At 38.8% G+C, this 22,795-nt stretch overlaps 1 protein-coding gene across 2 annotated transcripts in view; it reads left to right on the plus strand.

Annotated features, from left to right (window-relative positions):
* Positions 1–15,402, plus strand: part of ADGRL4 (adhesion G protein-coupled receptor L4) — a 74,779-nt gene extending 59,377 nt beyond the window's left edge. For both annotated transcript variants that reach the window (XM_005507904.3, XM_005507905.3), the window contains 3 exons: positions 11,330–11,421; positions 13,018–13,186; positions 13,719–15,402. In XM_005507904.3, the coding sequence (XP_005507961.2) occupies positions 11,330–11,421; positions 13,018–13,186; positions 13,719–13,781 (324 nt within the window). In that variant the 3' untranslated portion in view covers positions 13,782–15,402. The remainder of the gene's footprint in view (positions 1–11,329; positions 11,422–13,017; positions 13,187–13,718) is intronic.
* Positions 15,403–22,795: the final 7,393 nt, after the last annotated feature.

Genomic DNA, 22,795 nt, shown 5'->3' on the forward strand with positions numbered 1-22,795 from the left:
CAGCTGCAGTTTTGATAAGCATATAATGTCAGCCAGGCACAAACTCCTTCCCGTTGTGGAGGACTTCTACGTGGCTTCCCTCACCTCTGGCACAACAGCTCACTTTCCATTGAGTGAGAGCAAGCCTGTCTAAGAACTATATTCTGCATCACCCATGTTGCTGGAAACTTTATCTTTTAAACTCTGGGAATGCAGGATAAGTCCCTCCACTTGTACCTACTGTGAGGGACAGCTCTAGGTTAGTTGTCAAACCAGCAGAAGAAATGTCATTTGAAAGGGTTGGGTAAAGACTATTAATGCTATACTTATGAAGGTCTAAAAGCCATTAAAAGGAAAATTTGGAAGAGAATCGCTGCTACTCCAAGTCCAGCTATAGGCAACTCTTCTATAATAACATATCTGCCTCCCACAACCTTCTCCTATTAAATCTGTTCAGTTGAGCTTCATGCAGGAAGTTCAAAGTCACCCATGATACCGTGATTTGCACCTTTGCAGTATTGATGGAGTCAGGCAGGCTTGACTCTTGTACCCGCTGTCACTTGCACAATAAATGGGCATACATCTGTGAGGAACCAGGACTCAGTAGTGTGACATGTTGTAACATTAACAGGTGCAATTGCTGTTTAACAGTATCAATCTATCATTATCATTTTTTGAGATCACCTCTGTAATAACAAAATGCAGTCATGCTTTTTGAGATTGGAATATTTCCAAAATTGAACATCATCCAAATAATCCTCTCTGTGGCTTTTATCCAAACATCCTAGCGCTGTGCAGTGAGGAGGTGGCTCCTCTACACTCTTCCTTGTTTTACTTCTCTAATGTGTGTTATCAGAGACCTTGAAGGTGTCTGCCAAGCTCTGATTTTTCCAAATAATTGGTAATTGTAGTGTTTGCACTACAAAAATGTCTTATAAATGGACCCTGCAATTTTCAGAGCATTCGTGTAAACTTGATTTGGAACATACAAGCCAAGAAGGCTTTTCTGAGGATACCTCTCCCAAGAACCAAAGTTATTTTTATTAAGCATTCCTGCATATAGTAAATGTAATGAATAATCAAATGTAAAGCAAAAATATTCTAAGAATTGCAGTGATTGATTAACCATACTGTTTTGAACTTCCCATGTATAAATGAATGGGTAAATGAATAAAATACACAGATTGCACTTGCAGAATACAAAAAAGTGACATATGAGTGATGAAAGCAGGCTAACAGTAGAGTAATGGTTTTCATTAAGGTACTGCCTGCATATTCATTAGAGCTAGTCAATTACTTAAAAATATATTCATCAGATAATTTATTTGATGAATTTTACCATTATTTGTCAAATAATTTATTCAACAAAAAAGGTAAAATTAATGGAATAGTGCATTCATCATATCTTATCGGACAGCTCTAATACTTATTCACTTATGTGCATTTAGGTTGATTCAGGATTAGTGTTACTGCTGCAATCAATGCAGAAAAATTTCCTGGCAAATCCATTGCTCTGGTATTTTCTCATATACTCACAAATTCCATGTACTTAAAACTCTAATCTAGGCAATTCAAACTGCACATCTTTCTTGTAGAAAAGCAAATATTCGAAGAGTTTAAAGTTATACGTTTTCCCCAACTTCAATATCAAGCGTGATCTGATAGCCCATTGCTCGAAAAAGCACAACACCCTTTGAAGTCAATCACACCACACTGGTGTAATCAGGTATACTACCTCTTCAGGCTTCTTCACATTATTATTCCTGTTCTTCAGTGAAGTGGATGATGTTCGTTATTCTTGATATTTCTTGATATTCCAAGGAGTACTATAGATTTTTTTTTTTTTTACCTCTGATCTCCATCAAAACAAACTGTATCACCATCTTACATTTATAAGTGAATATTTATGCTTTGGAAAACCCTGTGTATGTGGGTTTGGGTTTCTTGTGTGATTTTTTTTCTTTTTCTTTTTTTTCGCCAAAGGGTTATTTGTGATAAATGCCCAGTTATGTTTCTTAGATAGATGAGAAGAGCATACTCTGTACCATTTAGTGTACATTTTTTCAGAAAATAGCTGTTTTAAACATTTTTTATATCTAATCTTGTTCCTCAGTCTGCCTTTTTAGTGGAAATAAATTTCCTACAAGGACTAGCAATGGCTTTATTATTCTTTATGAAAGAATAATAGTCCCCTTTTCATTAGCTCCTCTGTGGCTTCAGTTAAGGGTGTCTCCATTGCATTTCTTATGCCATTGTGGATAAAGTGGAGATAATTAATTACATAGTGGCGTTAAAGACTGAGTCTGCAGCTTTGGTGGAAACAGATTAGTTCAAACCACAATGTTGTTCAGCAACAACAATACCCGCTGTGCTAAATAATCACTGAGTCGGAATAGCACTTGCCCTGTTCAGTGGACAGGACCCGCTTTAATCTCCAAGCCACAGCTTCCATACTGCCATACCCAATGGATGCATTTTCTCAGCAAGACCAGAGCTTTCATGTGAAATTAATGTTTTTCCTTACTGCCCTCTGTCACAAAAGTCTCTGTTCTGAAGCCCCTGGAAATACTTGGAAAAAGAGGCTGTGGCCATTAGTCTCAAAAATTGAAATTATTTGCTCTTATGTTGTTGCATAGGAACAAACTCATCACATAAGGCTCAAGGATCCTTGAAGGATGTTCCATATAAAAGTTGTTTGTTTAAAAAAAACCCCAACAACAACAACAAAAAACACACACCAGACACTTAGCTAGTAGTGTTAGAAGAAAGACTTTCTCCATCAGATCCACTGAAAGGACATTAGACTTGAAAAGTCACGTGTGTTCTCTGTCATCCAGAGTGAAGCACGCAGAAACAGCAGGTGAGGGAGTACAGGTGGATGCCCAGGGGAGGGGGAAGAGCACCCGCAGGTGCCAGCTGGCTCTGCAGATTTCCTGAGACGTCCCACAGCTCCTTGCAGGTCAATGTCCTGGGCATCCTTATTTTCTAGCAAGATAAATTGTGCCCACCATGTTAATAGATCCATGTATATTAAGCTTCAGTGGATTTTTTTTATCAAGAAAGCCACACATCTATCTGAATCAGATTTATATATATATATATTTGTTTTAGATGTTCTTGTGACTCTTTACATTGGTTTGCTATAAGCTCAATTACTATAAACACATATGCTTACCCTAAATTGTTCATTGAAAGGACACTGTGGGTTTGCTTTAGATAGTAAACAGAGACTGATGATATCTTTTGGATTTAGTAATTCCATAATGACTACATCCACACTACATATTTTCTCACTAAAATCACATTTCCTTCCACTATTCTACTGACCCTTTGACTAATCACTTGCAGGCCTTTAGAGAAGCAAATTTAAATTTCCAGTAGTAATTGCATGTGAATACTCTGCTTGGAAATTTCATTGGGTCATTGAAAGAACTGCATATGCCACAGCATAGGATTTTGTGACCACATCTGCAGCAGAATGGTGAATATTTGTAAAAGCAAAGGTCCAAATCCTTTAGAGGATTTGGCAAACTGTGGAAGGCACAGACAGCTTTCTGCCTGCTATTCATTCCTCCAAAGTGGCAAATATAGCCTGTTGTCAGACCCAGCATCTCAGTCATGCTTCTCATGCTGCCTCCCTCCTGGTAGCTCATCCATTCACTGAAGCTGGTTATGCTAAAAGGTAATATACAACTATTTTGCTCCTCTGTGCCAGGTAAGAATAATTCTGCAGGGCTCCTATATAATGGTCCAGAAGCAGCCTAAGACAGTTTTGCATTTGTGCGAAGAAAGCATAGAACAGGTGTAACATGTAGTCTGAAGTCTTTGATGCAGTTGTAATCAGTTCATTAAACCACCTGATTTATGTCATTAACAACTCCCAAGTAAATATGCCTTCTCAAAAGCTTCTTGGAAAAAAAGATGAGTAAACCTCGTAATTAATTACATAGCAACCAAGACAGACCCCATTCCCATCACCAGATGTAGCTGGGCTAGCATTTATGGCTGGGGTCAGGTACAGCTCTATTGGTTCATCCCTCCTGACCTTGGCTGCAGAACTGAGGTGGAATAAAAATGTCTAGGTTAGTATGTGTTTAGATTTGCAATCCAATAAGAAACAACATTGCATCCAGAGGGCTGGGAAACTGTTTATGCTGATGAGAAATAGAGAAACCCTGTCCATTTATTTATTCATTTGCAGCTTGGTGTAAGTGTTCTAAAAATATAGAGGAAACATTTAATTGAGTCCAAATCTTCAGCTTGAGGTATGTAAAAAATCAACTTTGAAGTATCCATACATAAAGAGCAACCCTATGTGAAAATTATGTATTTCCTGAGACGGGGTTTGAAATAAACTCATTTAGCTATATTTTACCCCTTAAAACAAGTTAAAATAATAAAATCTTAGAATCATAAAATTCTGTTACTGTATTATTGAAAGTATTTCCCCAAAATAGAGCCTAAAGGGCTTTTCCTAATGTTTTTGTTACATTTTCTACTCCCAGATAAGACTGCTGTTGTATACCTAAAGCATTCGAGAAGGTATATTCACTGGGGACACAATCATGAGATAAATCAGTCAGGAGACAAACCCAGACTGTTTGACTGCCAGCTTGTGTCCAATTTTATGCAATTAATATGGCATACATTTTCATTTTGAAGCTTAAACTGTTGTATTGTTAATAGCTTAGTTCCGTTCTCCTCTGACTGAAATAACGATGACCCACTGAATGTTGTCATTTTACCCAGCCATTAGACATCCAGCCAGAGAGACAGAAATGTATTGCTCTCTGTGGCAGAATTCAGACCATCACAAGCTCATTAATTCAAACACTCATAATGAGGGTCATTGTAAAGACTGATACAGATACAGCTGCTCTGAACTTCAGACATTCTTTGAAAAAGCCAAATTCAATATGATATATGTAAAAAATTCAAGTATATGCCTAAGAGAGCAGCAGGAGAAATTTTCTCATTCTTTTCTTGTGAGATCTGACATCAGCATATAGATGGTTTCATCAATTATTGAGACAGAGACTAAGAAAGGAAAAGGGAATGATTTGGGGGGTTCATTTTTGAAGTTTGAATGTAAAGTCCTCAGACTGAATCAGAACTCGTGTGTCTGAATCTTTAGAATTAGCTGCCTCTTTCTTATACCTTCTCTTCTTTGTGACACTAGAGAGCCTTTAAAGGCTGGTATTTAAAGTGTTTTAATAACTTTTGAAAGGCTGCAGTGTATCTTTTACACAAAGATATCATAGATGAAATTACTAATTCCTTTTTCATTCTATAAATACATGTGTATAGGAAATAGTTTCGAAAACTCAGCCTCACGTTAAGCAATTACTCCACTGTTAAAAAAAGAACTGTCTTCAGATTGTCTTGGATGGGGAACAGGGGGATGAGGGAGATCCAGGTCTCCCTGCTCCCTCCAGTGAATATTTAATTATTTATATGGCATGGAATAGATCCAGCAGGGCTGACAGAGCAATAGCAGTGAATATTTGGTAGGGAGGCTGCAGAAACTAAGGGTCATAGCCTAGTCTGAATATTAAGTACAGCAGAAAATTGTGCCTTTGTCTTCAACATCCTGAATAAATGCCCTGTCCACAGGGATTTTCATTGTTCAGGAGTGTCCTTTCTGGTTTTAATCAGGAAAGCTATCCTGGTCAGGAAGCCTTGCCTGGTGAAAGTAGAGTCTTAAACAGTAAATGTCTTCTAGTGCTAATGAGCTGATGTTTTTCAACAAACAAAAAAGTTGGACAACATTTTCTTGAATGCTTCTCGTCCCAATCTGTTTCATTTTACCAAATATCCAGGTGCTACCTGAGCCACCACCATGTAAGATGGACCATTTCCCTCTGAGCTTTCAAGTGCTCTTTTGTGTCGCTTAGAAAAATGGTGGGGAGGAGGAAGGAAAAGAAGATTTCTTAGTTGCCAAATTTGGCAGCTGTCAGCTACCTTGATGGGGCAAAATGATGAGTTATCACTTCACGCAGAATCTTATAATGTAATTGTAATTAATTATGAAAGAAACTACAACTCTTCAACACAAGTGCAAATATTTTTATTTGCAGGCAGATGTTTTGCACGCTTTATTAAATTTAGTGTATTTCATACCATTCAGTGCTCAACTAAAAATAACTATCATTCTGTACCTACACAGAGTGTTTCATGCAGTGCAAAGCACTAACATCATATTTACTTGAGGATAGAACATTATGTTAGTCTTCCAGTATGTAAAATACGTACATTTAAAAGTGGAATTAAGGACCTATTTTAAATACAGCAGTTGCTAAGCAATGTGCTATTAGCAGAACTTCAACAGCTTGGAACATTTAGCATTTTAGGACCTATGTGCTCATTTTTATATTATTATTTAGCTTGCAAAATACAGTTAGTAATCAACAGGGATGTTTGTAATTTGTTTAGATAATAGATGAGATTGTTTTTCTGTGTTCTTCTGGATCCTCATTTTAGAAAAAAGAAACCAAAAAAATATTATGTCTTGATATGTATACAACTCTATTATTTTTTTCTACAAATTGTGGATGGGTAAAATTCTGCTGCGATGGTCCAGAACTGCTAGTAGAAGCCAAAGCAGCAGTATCTTGCACTACCCAAGCCCACTGTTGAGCAGTTTTCCTTCTTTACAGAAGCCTGTGCAGAACTCCATTCAGTTAGCCATGGTAGCAATGAGACAGAGGGAGGGAAACATCTGCAAACAGATTTACAGAGCCATCCTAGCTCTAGGTGTGGATAGGTTAACACCACATAGAACTTCTCCCATCCTATCCTAAAATACATGTGATTGATTGAACAGAACTCCCCAGGCTAATTCCTTTGGCAAAACCTCCTTATTGTTGACAAGATGATTAGGAAAGCACCAGGAAATTTCTTTGAATTTTCAATTGGTCTTTCTCGCCTGTGAATTTCTTTGCAAGAGGAAATTTTCCTGACCAATGCTGTGGCTGTGGGTCAGATCTGATCCGAGGACGTGTACCACTCCAAATGGTTCTGAACAATTCCTTGTGTGCCTGCTTTACCTTACTCACCAATGTCACAGTTGTGAACATGGCATTTAACAGAGTTCTGCTGTTGGTTTAGTGGAGCCAGAAGTCACTCCAAAGTCCTAAATCCTCATGACCCTTCACTCAGGTGATCTCCCAAGAGAGATGTACCAAACATTTACCATCCTCCCTTTAAACTCGCAGGTGTACAATCAGTCCTAGCTCATCCAGATTTGTGACTCCTTGGAGATTATCCTGGGTCATACAGATACACAAATGTAGCTGCCCATATCTACAAGACCCTGATTTCATGGGATCCTTATAACTCCCCTTATTTAATGGCTGTTTCACGTAAACGTATTTTAAGCTTCCTACCATTTCCTCATAAATATAACACAACATTTATAGAATTTAAGAAAGTTAAAAATACTTCTACAAATATCTTTGAGAAATGATTTCCTGAAGATGCTATGAGCAGAGGCTGTTCCTATAGCAGCTCTTGTCTTTGATTAACCACTTAAAAAAAAGCTTCCTAATCCTGTAGTTCACCTGAGCATCCTGAGTGAAAGCTGATTTGCACTTGGGGAGTGGGGCTGAGGATGCTCAGCATGTCACAGAATTGGGGTTACAGGGGGAAAGTCAGAGGTTTCTGTTGTGAAATAGCAAGCACTGAGTGTCCTGTTTGCCCAATAGCAGTTTGGAGCAGTTTGTTAAGTACAAAAAAAACTTCAGGTCTGGGCTTGGAATCAGTGCAATTTCCCTTTAGCCTATTAGACTTGCCGAGAAGCCCCTCTCAGGACATGCAGCAGTTTCTCTGACTGCTCAGCCGTGTAATAACACTGAAAACAAAGGCACATGAACTTACCGTGTCACACTGTATGTCGTTATTCACTTGACAGAACTGTGGCCATGCCACCGCATTTCACGCTTTGGGTTTGCCCAAAGCCGCGGAGTAGCTCTGCTCATTATACAGGTAACTTCTCCCCAAAGCCGGCGAGTGGCAGCAGCTGTCCCCAGGCTGGTCCTTCCCAGGCCTGTGCAAAGCCTGGTCTGAGTGTGTTGTCACAGCTGCCTGCACATCTTGCTCTGCTCCAGCGTGCTGCCTCTCCAGAGACACCGTGCCTTATGTTTGCCATTTCATTCTCATTCACCTTGCCTGTCACCTTAAGGCAGCATTAATTATAATGTCATCAGAGGTTTATTCAACAAGATCTGAAGATTGTGCTTTAATTACAAAAATGAAAACATGCGTTTACAACTGAAGTATAAGTAAAAAACAGAATATTTGGCTATAAGTAGCAGCTGAAGCATTTTTAGATGTTTCAGTGTCTCATGCGGATGTCTCTCAAGTTTATCTCAGCTGGAAGATTTGGGGGTCCAGAATTCCTTTGCCTGTCTATGTTCTGGATGACTTTTACAGCCTACTACCTACATTTATGCTCCTTAGAAGTTTGGGTTTGGATACAAATTCAAATGTGTTAAATGGTTGTATCTTTGACTGGGTATTTTGGGTGATTTGACTTCCCATCCCATTTGTTGAAATATGTATGGCTCTTTGGGGATATCAGTCCTTACTGAGTCCATCTTCTCAGTATTCCTACTCAGTCCAACTGCCCAATGTGAACTTTTTGTTTTACATTTCCTAGAAATAGCTGAGGCTACTGGTATGCTCATAGCAAAGAATATACAGAGTATCAGTTTGAAGTACAATATATAAAGTTCAGGATACCTGTTACATTACCAGTTTTCTCTAAAGGTCACACATGACACATTATTGACATTAACTAGTGATTTCTCCTGGATTTACCCATGAGTCCATGTTATTGTTTTCCCTTAAGTTTTGTTGCATTTCTGTGTCATGAGACAGTTACAACTACTTTGTTGTTGCCTATTTTGTCCCTCAAAGGACAAAATACAGTTCCAGAGGCCTCTAACTAAGGAAGGAACAAAGGAAAAAAAAAAAACAAAAAACTATGTTGTGCAAAAGCTACTGTTTTGAGATACTGAACACTGTGTAAAGGCAGTCTGTACACTTTGCCATAGATATTTTTTATTAATGAAGTGTTTCAAAATGGGGCAAAAAACAACTTAAGACTTTAATAAATCTTGGAAATTACTGGGTATTTCAGAAGTTAAGCTCCCCCTCATTACCCTGTAACACTACCTCTTGCGAGGCTACCTGAGATGTATTGTACAATAATTGTGTTCTGGCAGCTGACTCTGAGAAGCCGGTGTTAACCTCTCCTGTTCCCCTGATACGTACAGATTATTCCCATTGGAATGGATTGATGAATGAAAAGATCATACTTAATGGGTATTACTTTAATGCAGAGGGCCAAATCCTATTATCCTGTGCAACAGACATTGTAAATAGTATTTGTGTAAAGGAGCCCCACTGGGACAGAGAGAAATGAAGTCTGCTGCCACAAGGCTGCACATCAGCCCCATCCTTGCTCAGCAAAACCTCTCCCGGTCTGCAGCTGGTTTCTATGGCCAAAGGATAAGGGGGTTTGGCTCCAGAGCTTCTTACAGAACATATTAATGGCAATAGGAAGGCTCTCATTGACATTAGGGCTCTTGGTGACAGGTCAGCAGAGAGGAAGGTTGGTCATGTGGTTTCTGCTGCAATATTGATAGCGGTTTCTGAAGAAGTGGCTGTGTGTGTTCTCCATGATCATGGAACTTTGATCACTTTTCACCCTACCTTTTTCAGATTAATAAATACATTAGGTGGGTTATGCAGATTAGAGTGTGCGCACCAAGTTATTTGAGATATTATTCAACAAATATAAGATAAAAAGTAAGTCTGCATATAATTACCCACAACTGCTGACTGACTTATAATTAACTTTGAAAAATTGCTGGTTTAGGAGATATTATAGATTACAATTTTAAATATAAGGAGCTTCAGAATAGCTCTCACGAACAGCACAACTACAAGGTATTCAGTGAAGGATTAATTCCCTAAACTGCTAATCAGCTCTATCTCCTGTCTTATCAAATTGTAAATACATCATGCTGTATTAAAGTATGAGCATGCAGCTAATTAAAGCCAAGCCTGCATTTAATATCAGATACTCCCCCCCCTAGACATAACAAAAATGTTCTAAGGACATACATAACAAGTGTTAACAAATGCAAGTGATTCTTTTTAAAGTGATGCTGTGTTCCTACAGCAGCCTTTTGTTTTCATTTCGGATAATTTTTTTTTAAAGAAAAAGAAGGAGGGAGGAAAACCACGCAGTCGTTCTGGAGAAACAAGTTGGGGAAGACATTAATTCTTTTCAGTCTACAGCTGGAAGCCCACAAGAGCCAACGAAGAGATTACAGCTGAAGATCTACAAATAGTATCTGGATGACATCCAGCTAAAATTTTGTCCATTTACTAACATTTTTAACAGATTCTGATGTTAAATGTTGCAAATCAAGATAAGAATTTTTTTTAAACGCAAGAAAGCAAACCCATCCACATTGTTAAAGGAATGCTGTATAAATTTAAATGAAAGATCAGTGAAGCCTAGCTGAGCAAACAGAGGTTCAGAACCCCAATTGAGCATCATTTGCAAAAGTGCTTCTCATAGTTGCTTTTTTCTGTTTCAAACTCAAAGCAATGCCATTATAACGAAGTCAGGAGAAAAACACACTGAAACTATTCACCTATGAAACAAACACAAAATATAAGAGGTAATAGCCAGCATGGAGCCTTTCAACCAAAGTTAGTTTCTTAAAAATTCTTTGTGTAAACCTCGAACTTTTTATATGCTATTTTGAAGTTTTCATACCCCAAAGATCTTAGAACATATGATGGTATTAATGTTATTCAGCAACAAAAGACACACATTTTGTCAAGATCCACGTGATATAGTACAATTAAAAAAATCCATGGGGATGAGGAGTCCTTTCCCTTTCCCTGTCCCTTTTCCTTTCCCTTTTCTTTCCCTTTCCCTTTTCCTTTCCCTTTCCCTTTCCCTTTCCTTTTCCCTTTCCCTTTCCCTTTCCCTTTTCTTTAACAACCCTACTTAGAGAAAAAAAAGTCTTAGCTGGAAATCGAAACGATTTACCAATAAAATCAATAAACATTTGCAGACTTTCGGTAGTGATACTGTTGAGATAAGGTAGAGTTACAGCCCTGTGTGATTGATGTTTATTACAGGGCTTGTATTTTTTTAATAGAAGCAGATCAGAAAAGGGTAGGTTTTTTTCTCCTCCTGGCACTGAATTCTGTAGGTTTCATATACACAGAAACATTACCTGACTTGTTTTATTTAAATGTGTAACAGTTACAGAAATTCAGAAGCATCCTGGTTTGAACTAAAAGTGCCTTTCTTCACTCCCCCCAGGTCAATTTGTTGGCTTTTGGAGTGATTATTTATAAAGTATTTCGACACACTGCAATGTTAAAGCCAGAAGTTAGTTGTTATGAAAATATAAGGTAAGTTTGCCATTTAATTCAAAATCTACAGATTCTGTAAGTTTAAATACAGCGAGAGATGAAAGGGAGTATTCAAAAAGAACAGTTTAATTTTTTGAAGATTTGTAGAAAAATAAACTCTTTTTTTTTTCCCCATGTTATCCCCTCATGTAGATTTGGAGGTAGATTTGCTATCTTTATTCCCATTGAACAATACCTTGTACAGTGCCACTGGGGTTGTGTGGGAGGTGTATGACAAATTCCAGTGGCCTGTATCAACCAGAGGGTAAAGGCTGATGGCAAGGTTAAAGCAGTCATTGTCCTATTTTCTTAAGTACTTTCCACAGCCTCAGTGCAAGCTAAACCAGATTTCAAAACTTATGCCTGAATTGGAACCAAAATATTTGCCATGAAGTAACAAGGAATTTGGTGATAAGATAATCAAGCCATTCATGTTACTTGTAAAAAGTCTACAGTAGGACATTGTGCTCCTGGAGCATTGGGGGGGTGGGGAGATTCTCTCCAGGATTTTTACTTTGCATGCTGCTATGATTCTTCCATCAACTCACTCTCTTTAAAACTGATTTATAGGGACCTTGAAAACCGTTTGTGCAGGAAAAGCTGAAGTGTACTACAGGGAACATTGAAAACAACTTACTGTTTGTGTTGCTTAGGAACACTCCTGCAGTTTCAATGCGTTGCACTAGATTTATAGTTAGGATTTAGCAATTGTTTGATTGATTACTTTCTCTTATTCCTCACCCTTCATAGCTTCATGTGGTGAGCTAGTTTTAATGAAATTGAAAATTATTCATTTTCAGAGGAATAATGCTAAAAATGTCTGTTGCTCAAAGGAAGTCCTGCAACAACTGGGCTGAAAATGAATAAGGAAGTAATCAGTGGCTTCATTTTCAAGACAACACGCTGTAATTTGCTTAAGCCTGTGAGCAGGACTCTACAGCATCTTGGAAAACAAAAAATCGTAGCTAATCAGTTTCTATAATTTTAAAGCATCTATATGCCAACCCAGGAACTATTTGAGAGTATTTGTGTTCTAAAAACAAGTTGTTTTTTTTTTTTTTTAAGAGAAAGAATGAAAGAAAGAAAGGTAGTCTAGTTTTACAACTGGCACTGTCTTCTGCAGAGAACCTGAGAGGCAGCCTGGGAACCCTTTGATGTCATGCACATGTACTGACCTAAGAGCATACTGTACATTTTTCTGGGTTATTTTTTTTTTTGAGGAAGATAAGGGGGAGGAGGCAAAGTGGGGGAATGCTTCATAACAGACATATGTTTTTCCTTGGGGAATTACACTAACAGTAGATTTAAATCAAATCATATGGTGCTGCAGTACACCAGAGAAAACATATCTGAAGATTAAAGAAGCCAGTGTTTTCAGGCCCTCCAGTTTTACTCCTTTGCTCTTCTGCAGTGATTATGTGAGCCAATTCATGACACAGTGCTACAGCACACCCTAAAGAGCAGCCCATGCATTTGCGCTTCCCAGGCCCTTGCAGCTGTGCAAAAATTGTCTGGGCAGCATTCATCACCCAGGACAGTGAAGGAAGGAAAATAGTACATGTCCACATGCCGTTTACAATGTTTCCTTCCCTCTAGATCCTGTGCCCGAGGTGCTCTTGCTCTCCTGTTCCTCCTTGGGGCAACCTGGATCTTTGGGGTCCTCCATGTCATCCAGGGATCTGTGGTTACTGCATATCTTTTTACAATCTTCAACGCGTTCCAGGGGATGTTCATCTTCATATTTCTTTGCGTGTTGTCTAGGAAGGTAAGTGCCCCATTCCTTTTGGGATTCTGACTTGGGCAGTCTCATGTACCTACACAGGCAGGTGCCCAGCCCTGGAGTGGAGTTGTGGTGCAAATGTTTCAACAGGGCAAGGGAGGAAATTCTTGTGCCATTGATGGCGGAGAGAAGGGAAGAGGGAAAATTTTGCTGTTGCCTTCAGTGGAGACAGAATCTCTAACCAATTTTTACCTTCTCACATATTTCCTGCTGTGTTTTAAACCAATGTATGAAACACGGAAAAATGGGGTTTTTTAAATTTTAAAACTAGTTGTAGTGCCATTAACCTGATGAAATAAAGCAATGTGTACAACTAAGCTCACTTCCAGTCTTTCCAGCTGGCAGCATGGGATATTCTTCAGGACCTGATTTGGTACATTCTTCAGTATTCTGTCCTAAAGTCAAAAGCAGCCTCACCTTAAAACATCTAGTGACAGGAATAATACAAAATGAGTTTAAAACTTATAGACCTATCAATAAATCTAATTAATATTTTATTTCAATATTTTTGTTTCAGATTCAGGAAGAGTATTACAGATTGTTCAAAAATGTTCCTTGCTGTTTCGGCTGCTTGCGATAAATGGAAGGAAAACATGCATGAGCATATCAGTGGAAGAAGGGAACAACCTAGATGATGTTGTCATGGATATTACAGAAAAATGTGGTATTGTGAAAGTATGAAATGACCCAGTGAGCAGCCATGTCTTTTAACTCAATCACTGCCTGGTTTGTACATATGTGTGCATTCATTCAGAGCGTTTATATTATGCTGTATACAAACAGTATACAAACCACACTGGATTATTGCAAACCAAATATTAACAGGGAAAAAAGTAAATTTCTAAAGAAGCTCACGACTTTTCATTACTTAGGGTTTGCTTCTAATATTAGAAATATCTGTACTTCTTGAAAGCAAGATACCAAAAACCAACTGGCACAGCAGATTTTATGAATAGCTTTGCTAGTGGAAACATGTTCACTGTCTTTTTGTAGTAATGAGCTTCTTACATTAAGTTGTATGTGGCCATCTGCAGGGAATGGGTTCCATTAAAGAGTCAATAGATAAAGATCTGCTTCAGCCCAGACTTTTGAAAACATTTATTTTAATTTAAAGTAGATTAAAAAAGGAATTTGTTTAATATTATTCTCTTATCACTGAAATATATATTTGTATATTAATCAATTCTTTATTTTTATAACTTTTAGAGAACTGTTTAGATCTAAAGAGCTGAGGTCAGATCTGATACAAGAATGCTGGGACAGCCATTTTATAAGTGAAAGATTATTTTGTGAATACTTTGAAAATGATCTAGTTCTTGTTTTATTTAATTGACAAAAAGACTGAGATCTGCTAAACTGGCACTATGATTTTGGAGGCTCTGGGAAGGAGATGCTTTCACAAGTTTGCCACTTGATAGAGATATTTGGAATCCAGATCTTGTAGGATCAAATTAAAATGAAGTGCTAGAAATTACCCATACGGAAGAATACAAATTTAAATTCAAGGTCATATGCCTCCATGCCACATAAAATTGTAATTAGAGCAGTTTTCTCGTGACATCTTTGAGTCAAGCAGTTGTCTTCCTCTGAGGGTCCAGGTTTTGAAGCACCCTACATTTAACTGCAGGAGCATACATAGATCTACTGAAATCAAAGGGAGTACTTGAAGTGCAAGTTTTGCTGGATCAGGACACAAACATGATGCATCAGCAGTTCCATCTTTGCCATCTTGCTTATTTCAAAATTATGCTTTAATTTCACCCTTTTAGCACCTAGCTTATGTGAAGCGCTGAGCAACCCTCAGTCCACATTGCCTTCTCAGGAAGTGTCTAAGATCTCAGATGAAGTCCATTATTTTTACCAGTGAGGCACTGTAAATAGGTTGTTGTTAATAAAACCCACTGTTGTACTGTCTATTAAAATAAAGCACTACTCTGAGTTTTATTTATATTAAAGGAAACTTTTTTTTTTTAATGGTCAAATCTGTTTGTTTTACATCTTTTTTTGTATACACAAGCCTTTAATTGTATGCACTGTGGTGACTTGCTTCATTATGTATATTCCATGTTTTTGTAGAAATTTTGGAAACCACAAAATTAGTCTTTTTTCTCTTTGAATGTACAATATGTGAATAAACTGAAGTGCTTAGCTTTCACATTTTGACATTTCCCTTCATTTAAATAAATACAGTGGTAAAAGTTCTCATGGTTTTATATTATTTGCTCTGAATTGTTTTCTGTATTTCCTTTGCTGTTGTATATATTCTTCTTTGTTTGGGAAGATGCAGATCCATATTACTTACAAGAGTATTTTTAGAAGGATATCTACTAATACATAATCTTTAATCTCCTGCAGAAATGTAACGTATAGTAAGTCTGTCTGTACAAAGCATCTCTAGTAACTATATAATGACTTCAGCATGCTCAGTGAGATTGAAAAAGTTCCTTGGAAAGAAAATATATCATAAACTGTTTAGGTTACAATGGTCTTAATGAAAGCACATCTTTTATAGGAAAACCATGCTCTCCAGTCTCTGGGTCACATCTTCATTGAAACTCTGTTTTCCTTGCATGCAAGGATGAGTTTTCATCTTTTGATACAGCATGTAAGGAGTAGAAAAATTTTGTTTAGATTCATTGCCTTAGAACTTAAAGGATATTGTAATTTTCATGCATACAGAAATACTGATGAGAAATCAAAAGGGTTTATTTTTCGCAACACTTACTAACATGAGCCCCAACCCAGCGGAGAGAGAGGAGGAGAAACAATGGACATAAACTGAAAAAAAATAGAGGTTTCAGCAAGATAAGGGGAAAAACCTTTTCAACATGAGTATATTCAGGTGTAGGAAAAGATTGCCCAGAGAGGTTGTGCAGTTGTATTAAAATCTTTGGAGGTTTCTAAAGCCCGCAGCAACCTGATCTCATACCTGACCCTGCTTTGAGCAGGAAGGTGGATGAGCTGATCCTCTGAGGTCCCTTCCAGCCTGAATTGTTCTATGACTTTATGATACGAAATCAGAAAAATAACAGTTGGGCATTAGTTATTATTTTGTTAAGCAAATTTGCACTCAAGTGCTGTGCATCAGCTGAACAAACTGTTTTTCCAAAAATAAATTCGCGTGACATAGTTGTCAGAGCAACTGGTAACTAGTCGACTGGTTTGAAAAATAAAAATGTTGTTCGGCATCTTTTCAGATTACATGCTTTCGAGACGTATATGACATCTCCAGGTGGGGCCAACAGGAAAAAGAAAAAATCAATGATTGACAAGACAGATAAAAAGTAAAATGTGAAGGTTTCTCTCTGAAAGCAAGTGCTTGCTGAAGGGAGAAATTGTTTCCATTAAACCAATCAAAGAGAAATTTGTGTTCAGTGTTGCATTTCAAGGTGTGCTTCAGAATATAATAAGTAAGGTCTGGATTAAGAAAGACTGGTTTATTCTGAAATAATTATTTCCTCAAAGAATTGGAAGTGTGTTTCAAAGAAACCGCAACATTTAGGAGTTAATTATCATCACAGCCTTTGGGAGCTTCAGTCTGCCAGAGCTGTGCTGATGAACAGATCGTCTGTGCTCTTTGCCTACTGGAATGAAGCAGAAAACACCATAAACACTTTTCAGATTTATTTCAGGCTTTCCTCCACTCTTCAGTTGTCACAGTCCTTCAGCTCAGAACATGGTGGTACCCTAAAGCCAGGAATTTACAAACTGTGCGTCTTATTGACCAGCCATATAAAACAATATTGCACACGGTGACAATAGGCAGAATAAAGAAATATCTGTGGGGCTGATTCCTCTGGCTGCTACCATCTCCAGCGTCACTTTTATCACCAATAATACCACTTTTTATATCTTTGTCATGATGTTCCCTTAAAGCCCAGTTCAGAATCACACTCTTGCCAGATGGCAGTCACAGGAGAAGTCCTACCTCCTGCGTTAAAACCTGTATAGATGAGATAAATAAGCCGAAACTTAACCCATGAAGAAAGTTAGAACTTTCCTTTGGGAAAAGAGCCAGTGGGAGGAGGGCTCCTGGCCAACAACCTACTCCAGCCTGTGTTACACTTTTTACTTTGTTCTCATACATTTCAGACATGCAGCATTTTTGTGTTATGAGTTCACGAAAGTGAAGATGCTACCTCACCAAAGCTATTTTTATAGAAAATTAAACCTTTAAGATGGATGCAGATTTGAAAACAACTGGTCATCAATGCATCAATACTCTGTTTAACCACAATCAAAATGTCAAGTGCAAATGTGCTACAGAAGCTTCACAAGTTGTGTGGTGTCCTGCCAGCTCAGCTCTTACGGCCATTGCTGTGAGCAGGCTGTCCAGATAGACTGCAGTACCTCAGAGACCCTACCGCCTTTTTCAGACCCTGTATTTCCATGACAAACCTCCCAAACAAACACTATGGAGAGTCAAGACTCCTTGCAAACACTTCACCAGGAGTCAAATACATGGCCACACATACAGACCACAGGCCCTGGAACTGCTGCTTCAAAACAAGCTGCAAGATGTGACTGATGCAAGGTACCATAATTCAATCAACTTTACTGTTACACAGCAAAATTGCACACAACAAAAAGTAGCAGTAAAACTGACTGCTGAGAATGTACTACTTTTTTTCAAACTGGGAGAAAACCGAAAAAACAAAACAAGAAACATGCACACCTTAAAAAGCATACAGAAATTATAATGAAACATAAATATTACTTCTTATTTATTCTATTTGTGATAACAAGATGTTACTTTTTGTAGAGGACTTATTTTTACATCTTCCCAATGCGGGGTTGTACTTTTCCCAGAATTCCTTTTCGAGAGCTATCCCTTTAAATTCAGCAGAAGCTCCATTTCTACAGACATTGTTTTACAGCTTTTTGGTTTTTCTTGTCTTGCTGGTAAGTGCTCGAATTTTATTGTATTTACTCTTTTGGATTCCCAAGGAAATAGAATATTTTCATCAGACTTCATAACATAAGCGAGCTCTTCTGTGTTCTGAAGCATTGCTGAATATTCTAATTAAAACTAGCTCTAAGACTAGCCATCAGTCTCCACTGCAGCACAGTAGGCACCTTCCTCCAATGTAAGCCTTTGTATTTATTGTAACTATTTATATAAATGCTGCAGTCAGCTCTGAGTCCACATAAACCTAACACCATTTAAATTAATTTTGTAAGACTTTGTGATATACTGCTGAATAATTTAGTCAAATCCAGGTTGATTATAAGCACTTCTTTAGAATAACTAAGTTTGAAATCTGTGTTTTTAAGGGGCAATCCAGTTTGTCTTGTAAATTGAGATGGGAAATACTATATCTCCAATACCCATAATCAGTTATATTTTAATCTGGGCAGGGATGTTTTCCTCCTGTGTTGGGCCCACTATTATTGGGCCTAATAGATTGAGTTAAAGGCAGCAATCTCCAAAATCCCACTCCTCTTGCTCTTTGAATGTTTCTACACTAAGCAGACTTCTGGCACCACCTTAGCTTCTGATGGGTTTCAGAAATAATTGTTGATGATACAGTAAATTTGTTTTCTATCCCTTGTGTTTAAATCCCAGTCTTACAAACACTCATGGATTTGCTCAGTTTTATGCACGACTAAGTCTTTGGCGTTAATGAGACTGCTCGTGTACATAAGTTAAGCATATGTGCAAGTGTTGTATGATTGGGGTCTTAGGATGCCAATTTGCAGTAATAACAGATTTGCATAAACTCATGATCCCAAGGACTGGGTTCTCTTCTCATTATCAATAGTTTGTTTAACTCTTTTCCATTCACTGATGTTATGAGCCTTTTCCTTTTTTTTTTAACGTGAACTTAAGGTTGCTTTTCTTGCCACTCCTGAGCCAGTGTTGATTTTGTCTCTGTCTTCCTTAATGTATGTGAGGTTTCCCTCTTGTTGACATGCTTATAAATGCCCACCTTAACCACGTTAGTATCAGCTCATTTATGTTGTTGATGAAAGATCGGGTCACACTTCTTAAGCTAAAAATATGTTTCTTGCTGTATAATAGAGCTACAGAAATACCATATGCATGTACCCAGCCAGGACTCATCAAACTTGTGCACAAGTCATGGCTTCTGTCCTCAAGGGGTTAAGCCCTAAATGAAATTAGTAGCAGCTGTAACCCATTTAGCATAGATGCCAGCCAAGGGAGAGGCAGCTCCTACACCTCAGCAGGTGAGTCAAATGGAAAGAGAGAAAAGTAAAATATAACCTCACTGAAATCATAGTGCATGTCCTAGTGAAGGGTAATCTACCTTCTCATGTTCAGCTTTGGTTTGTCTTTGTTACAGGCAGCACTTAGTGCCCACAATATAACTCCTAAAGGCTTCAGGGTTTGACTCCTGGTTCTCAGAAGCAGTGGTGCATACAGCCCCTCTCTAAAGAGATGGGGCAGAGCGATGTATCCACCCTGTTCAGGCAGGTACTAAAGAGGATGTACCTATCCAGGGATCCTCCCTTCTGCAGTGTACCCAGCACCCACAGCCCACCTGCAGTTGCCTTCCAACCTGAGTCTAACCACACAGCTGAGGAGGCCGGAGTGCAACATCTGGCTTTGCAGTGGGTAAGGGATCTCAGTGCTGCAACTGGGAGGCAGAAAGAGAAAGAACTGGGATGCAAAGGTAAAAATGTCTCTTCTGGAACTAAATGAAAGTGGGGAAAAAAATAATCAACTGAATCTTAAAGCAGCTTCCAATTATATCCTTTATGCTACCTTTTTAATGAATTATTTGTATGCAATATTTCTAGGCTAAAAATATTACAGGCTAGTGAATCAGACAGCATAATCCTGCAGAAACAGCAGGAAAAAAGCTTACAATAAGAGAGGAAATGGTAAAGATCCTGTGGTTCTGCTCAGCTTCCATGCAACCATGTAAGTCTGAGATCTGTTTATACTGTCACATGGCTTGAACAGTCTTGTTTGGTTGTTTTTTCTCCTTTAAAACTACTTCTTTCTTCAGAAAGACTTGTGCATGGAATATGTATGCTGTAAGATACAAATAAGTAGCATCCTTCTGGATCTGTCAACCTTAGGGTGCATCTATCTCAGAGATGTTTTTCTCTGCATGTGTTACATGTCTGTGTTGAGAAGGATGAACAGAAATATACCCTGTACTTATACATAGCGTACAATAGTTATATAAACCTGTTTTTTAAAGTAAGCTGTCCTTCCAAGTGGACAATGTTATCTTAACTACTTGAATGACCAAAAAATTCGATTCTCCCTACTACGCACTTTCTACTTCAAGCCCATTCGGAAATGATCTCATGTTGCATGGCTATTTTAGGCCTCCTCCCACAGATCAAAATTCAAGCAATACTAATGGAGGATGTTACAAGTGTCAGTCGTACAGTGTCTGTTCTGTGTGCAAGAGCTGCTGGTGAAGGGCTGTACATATTTGGCCTCATACAGTGCCAATGCAGGCTGACCTCAGAGGCTTTACCTGTTGCGTTCTGCAGGTGAGTGTTGCAGGCTGATTGCCAAAGCAAACACCCTTTCCAGGAGTGTAGTCACATTTTGGATCTCCCCTTTCTGTAGCAGGAAGAAAGGAATTTGTAACTAAAGCATGCTCTTGAGGTGGTTCTCAAGCATGCTGCATGGAGGTAATGAAAAACCTGTCTGCTGTTATGACAAAAGCAGTGGTTGAGATGGGTTCTGGTTCACGTTACTTTAGGTGCCTGTTGAAATAAATGTGCTGAAATAACAGGGCTAATAGCAGTATAGAATTGGTGTGTGGCTCCAGCCATATGGGCAAGTGAGCATCTGAGGCAGGGGTGGTGGGAAGTGTGCAAGACTCAGTCCAGGAGCAAGTGCTGCTGGGTCTGTTACTGGTGTGGCCACTACCGTGAGCTGCAAGACCCCACGGGTGGCCACTGCTGCTGGGGAGCAGCAAGAAGCCAAGCAGGAGGATCCCAGGGAAGGCTGCACTGGAAGCCTGAGAGAAAGTGGAGGAGGAAAAGGAAAGATATGTTGTTAGTAATAAAGTCTCTTGTTCAGCATTATTTGAGAGCGTGTTTTCTGTGATCTGTACCTCTGGTGCATTTAAGGGTGCTTCTGCGAGTTCCTGGGATTTCACAATGCTTTACTTTAGTGAACCTAAATTTCAAATTAGAATTCCCACATCTGTCACTAATGAGGGCAGCAAAACTTTGGAGATTTCTGAAAGCCATCTGGAGCCACAGAGAGCAAAATCTCTGGAGGCCAGCCCAGGAGGAAGGTATTAACCCTCTTAGTGCTGATGGAAAAGCAGGAAAGTCAGTTAATATTACTAAATAAATGAGTCTGTGTGTATCTCAAAGCCTTACTGCAATTTTAAGTACAGCACACTTTCTCCACTAGCCCAGGGCCCTGGAAAGCATAACCAAAAGGGCAGCACACAAAGAGGCTTCATTGTCTCTCTGCACGTGTTTCAGACTTGAAGCAACCTGAGGGTGCCAAGCCCAGGCTGCAGCAGTGGAAATAGCAGTGGGGGGCGTCCTGTCCTGTCCTGCCTTTTGCAAGGCAAGAACTCCCCTTTCTTAAACATCTCTGTTCCCCTACCAGGGGCTGCTCTCAGAGGCTGCATCTGATTGTAGCTTCCAAGCTCTGGCTTGGCTCTTGCAGACTAGGTTCCTGTGAAAGACAAACCTGCTCCTCTGCCACTTATTTGTTTAAATGGGTTCAAAAGTTCTCAGCTTCCTGACAACCTTTTTTTTCCCCTTTTGTTTTATCCCAATCAGTTAATTTGCTAACATCACCCTCCGTATCTTCTGATCTTAGGCAAGCTGGCTGAGTTTACTGGTGCCTTTATCGCCACATTACAGTCAGCAGTGAGGAATGCAGGTCAGAAGGGAAATGAGGATGGACGGCTCTTTTGAAATGGGGAGGAACAAGGTCAGGGCCGTGGGGCAGATGGGAGAGGGTGGAAGTGCAGAAGAGGGATGTACTTTAAAAACAAACTCATGCTGCACTAATCCAACCGTTATTCAGCTTTATCCTGCTTTGCTTATACATTGCTAGAGATCTCTTTTTATCTTCCTTTGTATCTTTTTCTTATTCTGCCTGTTATAAAGTCTTCAGGACACAACCCTATTTTTCTTTTGTGTTTTATAAAGTGATCTGCGTATTTCACATGACATGCTTTTATTAACTTCTGATCAAGGAGTCTGTTTCAAACAGAAACGTTAGAACCGATCAGAAATTGAAGCATTTTTCACAGAAGGTGATGACTGTTGTTTTGAGACCACTTTACTTTTTAGTCAGAATTTCTGTCCTAGCCAACCACAGAGCTTTTTCAGCTCTCTTTCAGTTACTCTAGATTTACAGGAGTGTGAATGAAAACGGGCTGCAACTTTTGTCTTCCTTACAAAAGGGACAGAGATTTAGAAGAAAAAGATTCATCGAACAGTTTTATTACAATAAAATGATGCTGTTTGGCTTTGGTAGCTTTGTGCTTGTTTATATCAGTGGAACTATCAGAGACACTCGCATTTGTTTTTTCCACTGGTCTGCATGTCCTAGGTGAACAGGAGAGTCCTGCTTTATCTCTTACAGTGTTTTTCCAGATCATGGTTGAGCACAGAGGCATGACCATGAGGAAA

Source organism: Columba livia, chromosome 8 (assembly GCF_036013475.1).
Source record: "Columba livia isolate bColLiv1 breed racing homer chromosome 8, bColLiv1.pat.W.v2, whole genome shotgun sequence".
Classification (NCBI taxonomy): domain Eukaryota; kingdom Metazoa; phylum Chordata; class Aves; order Columbiformes; family Columbidae; genus Columba; species Columba livia.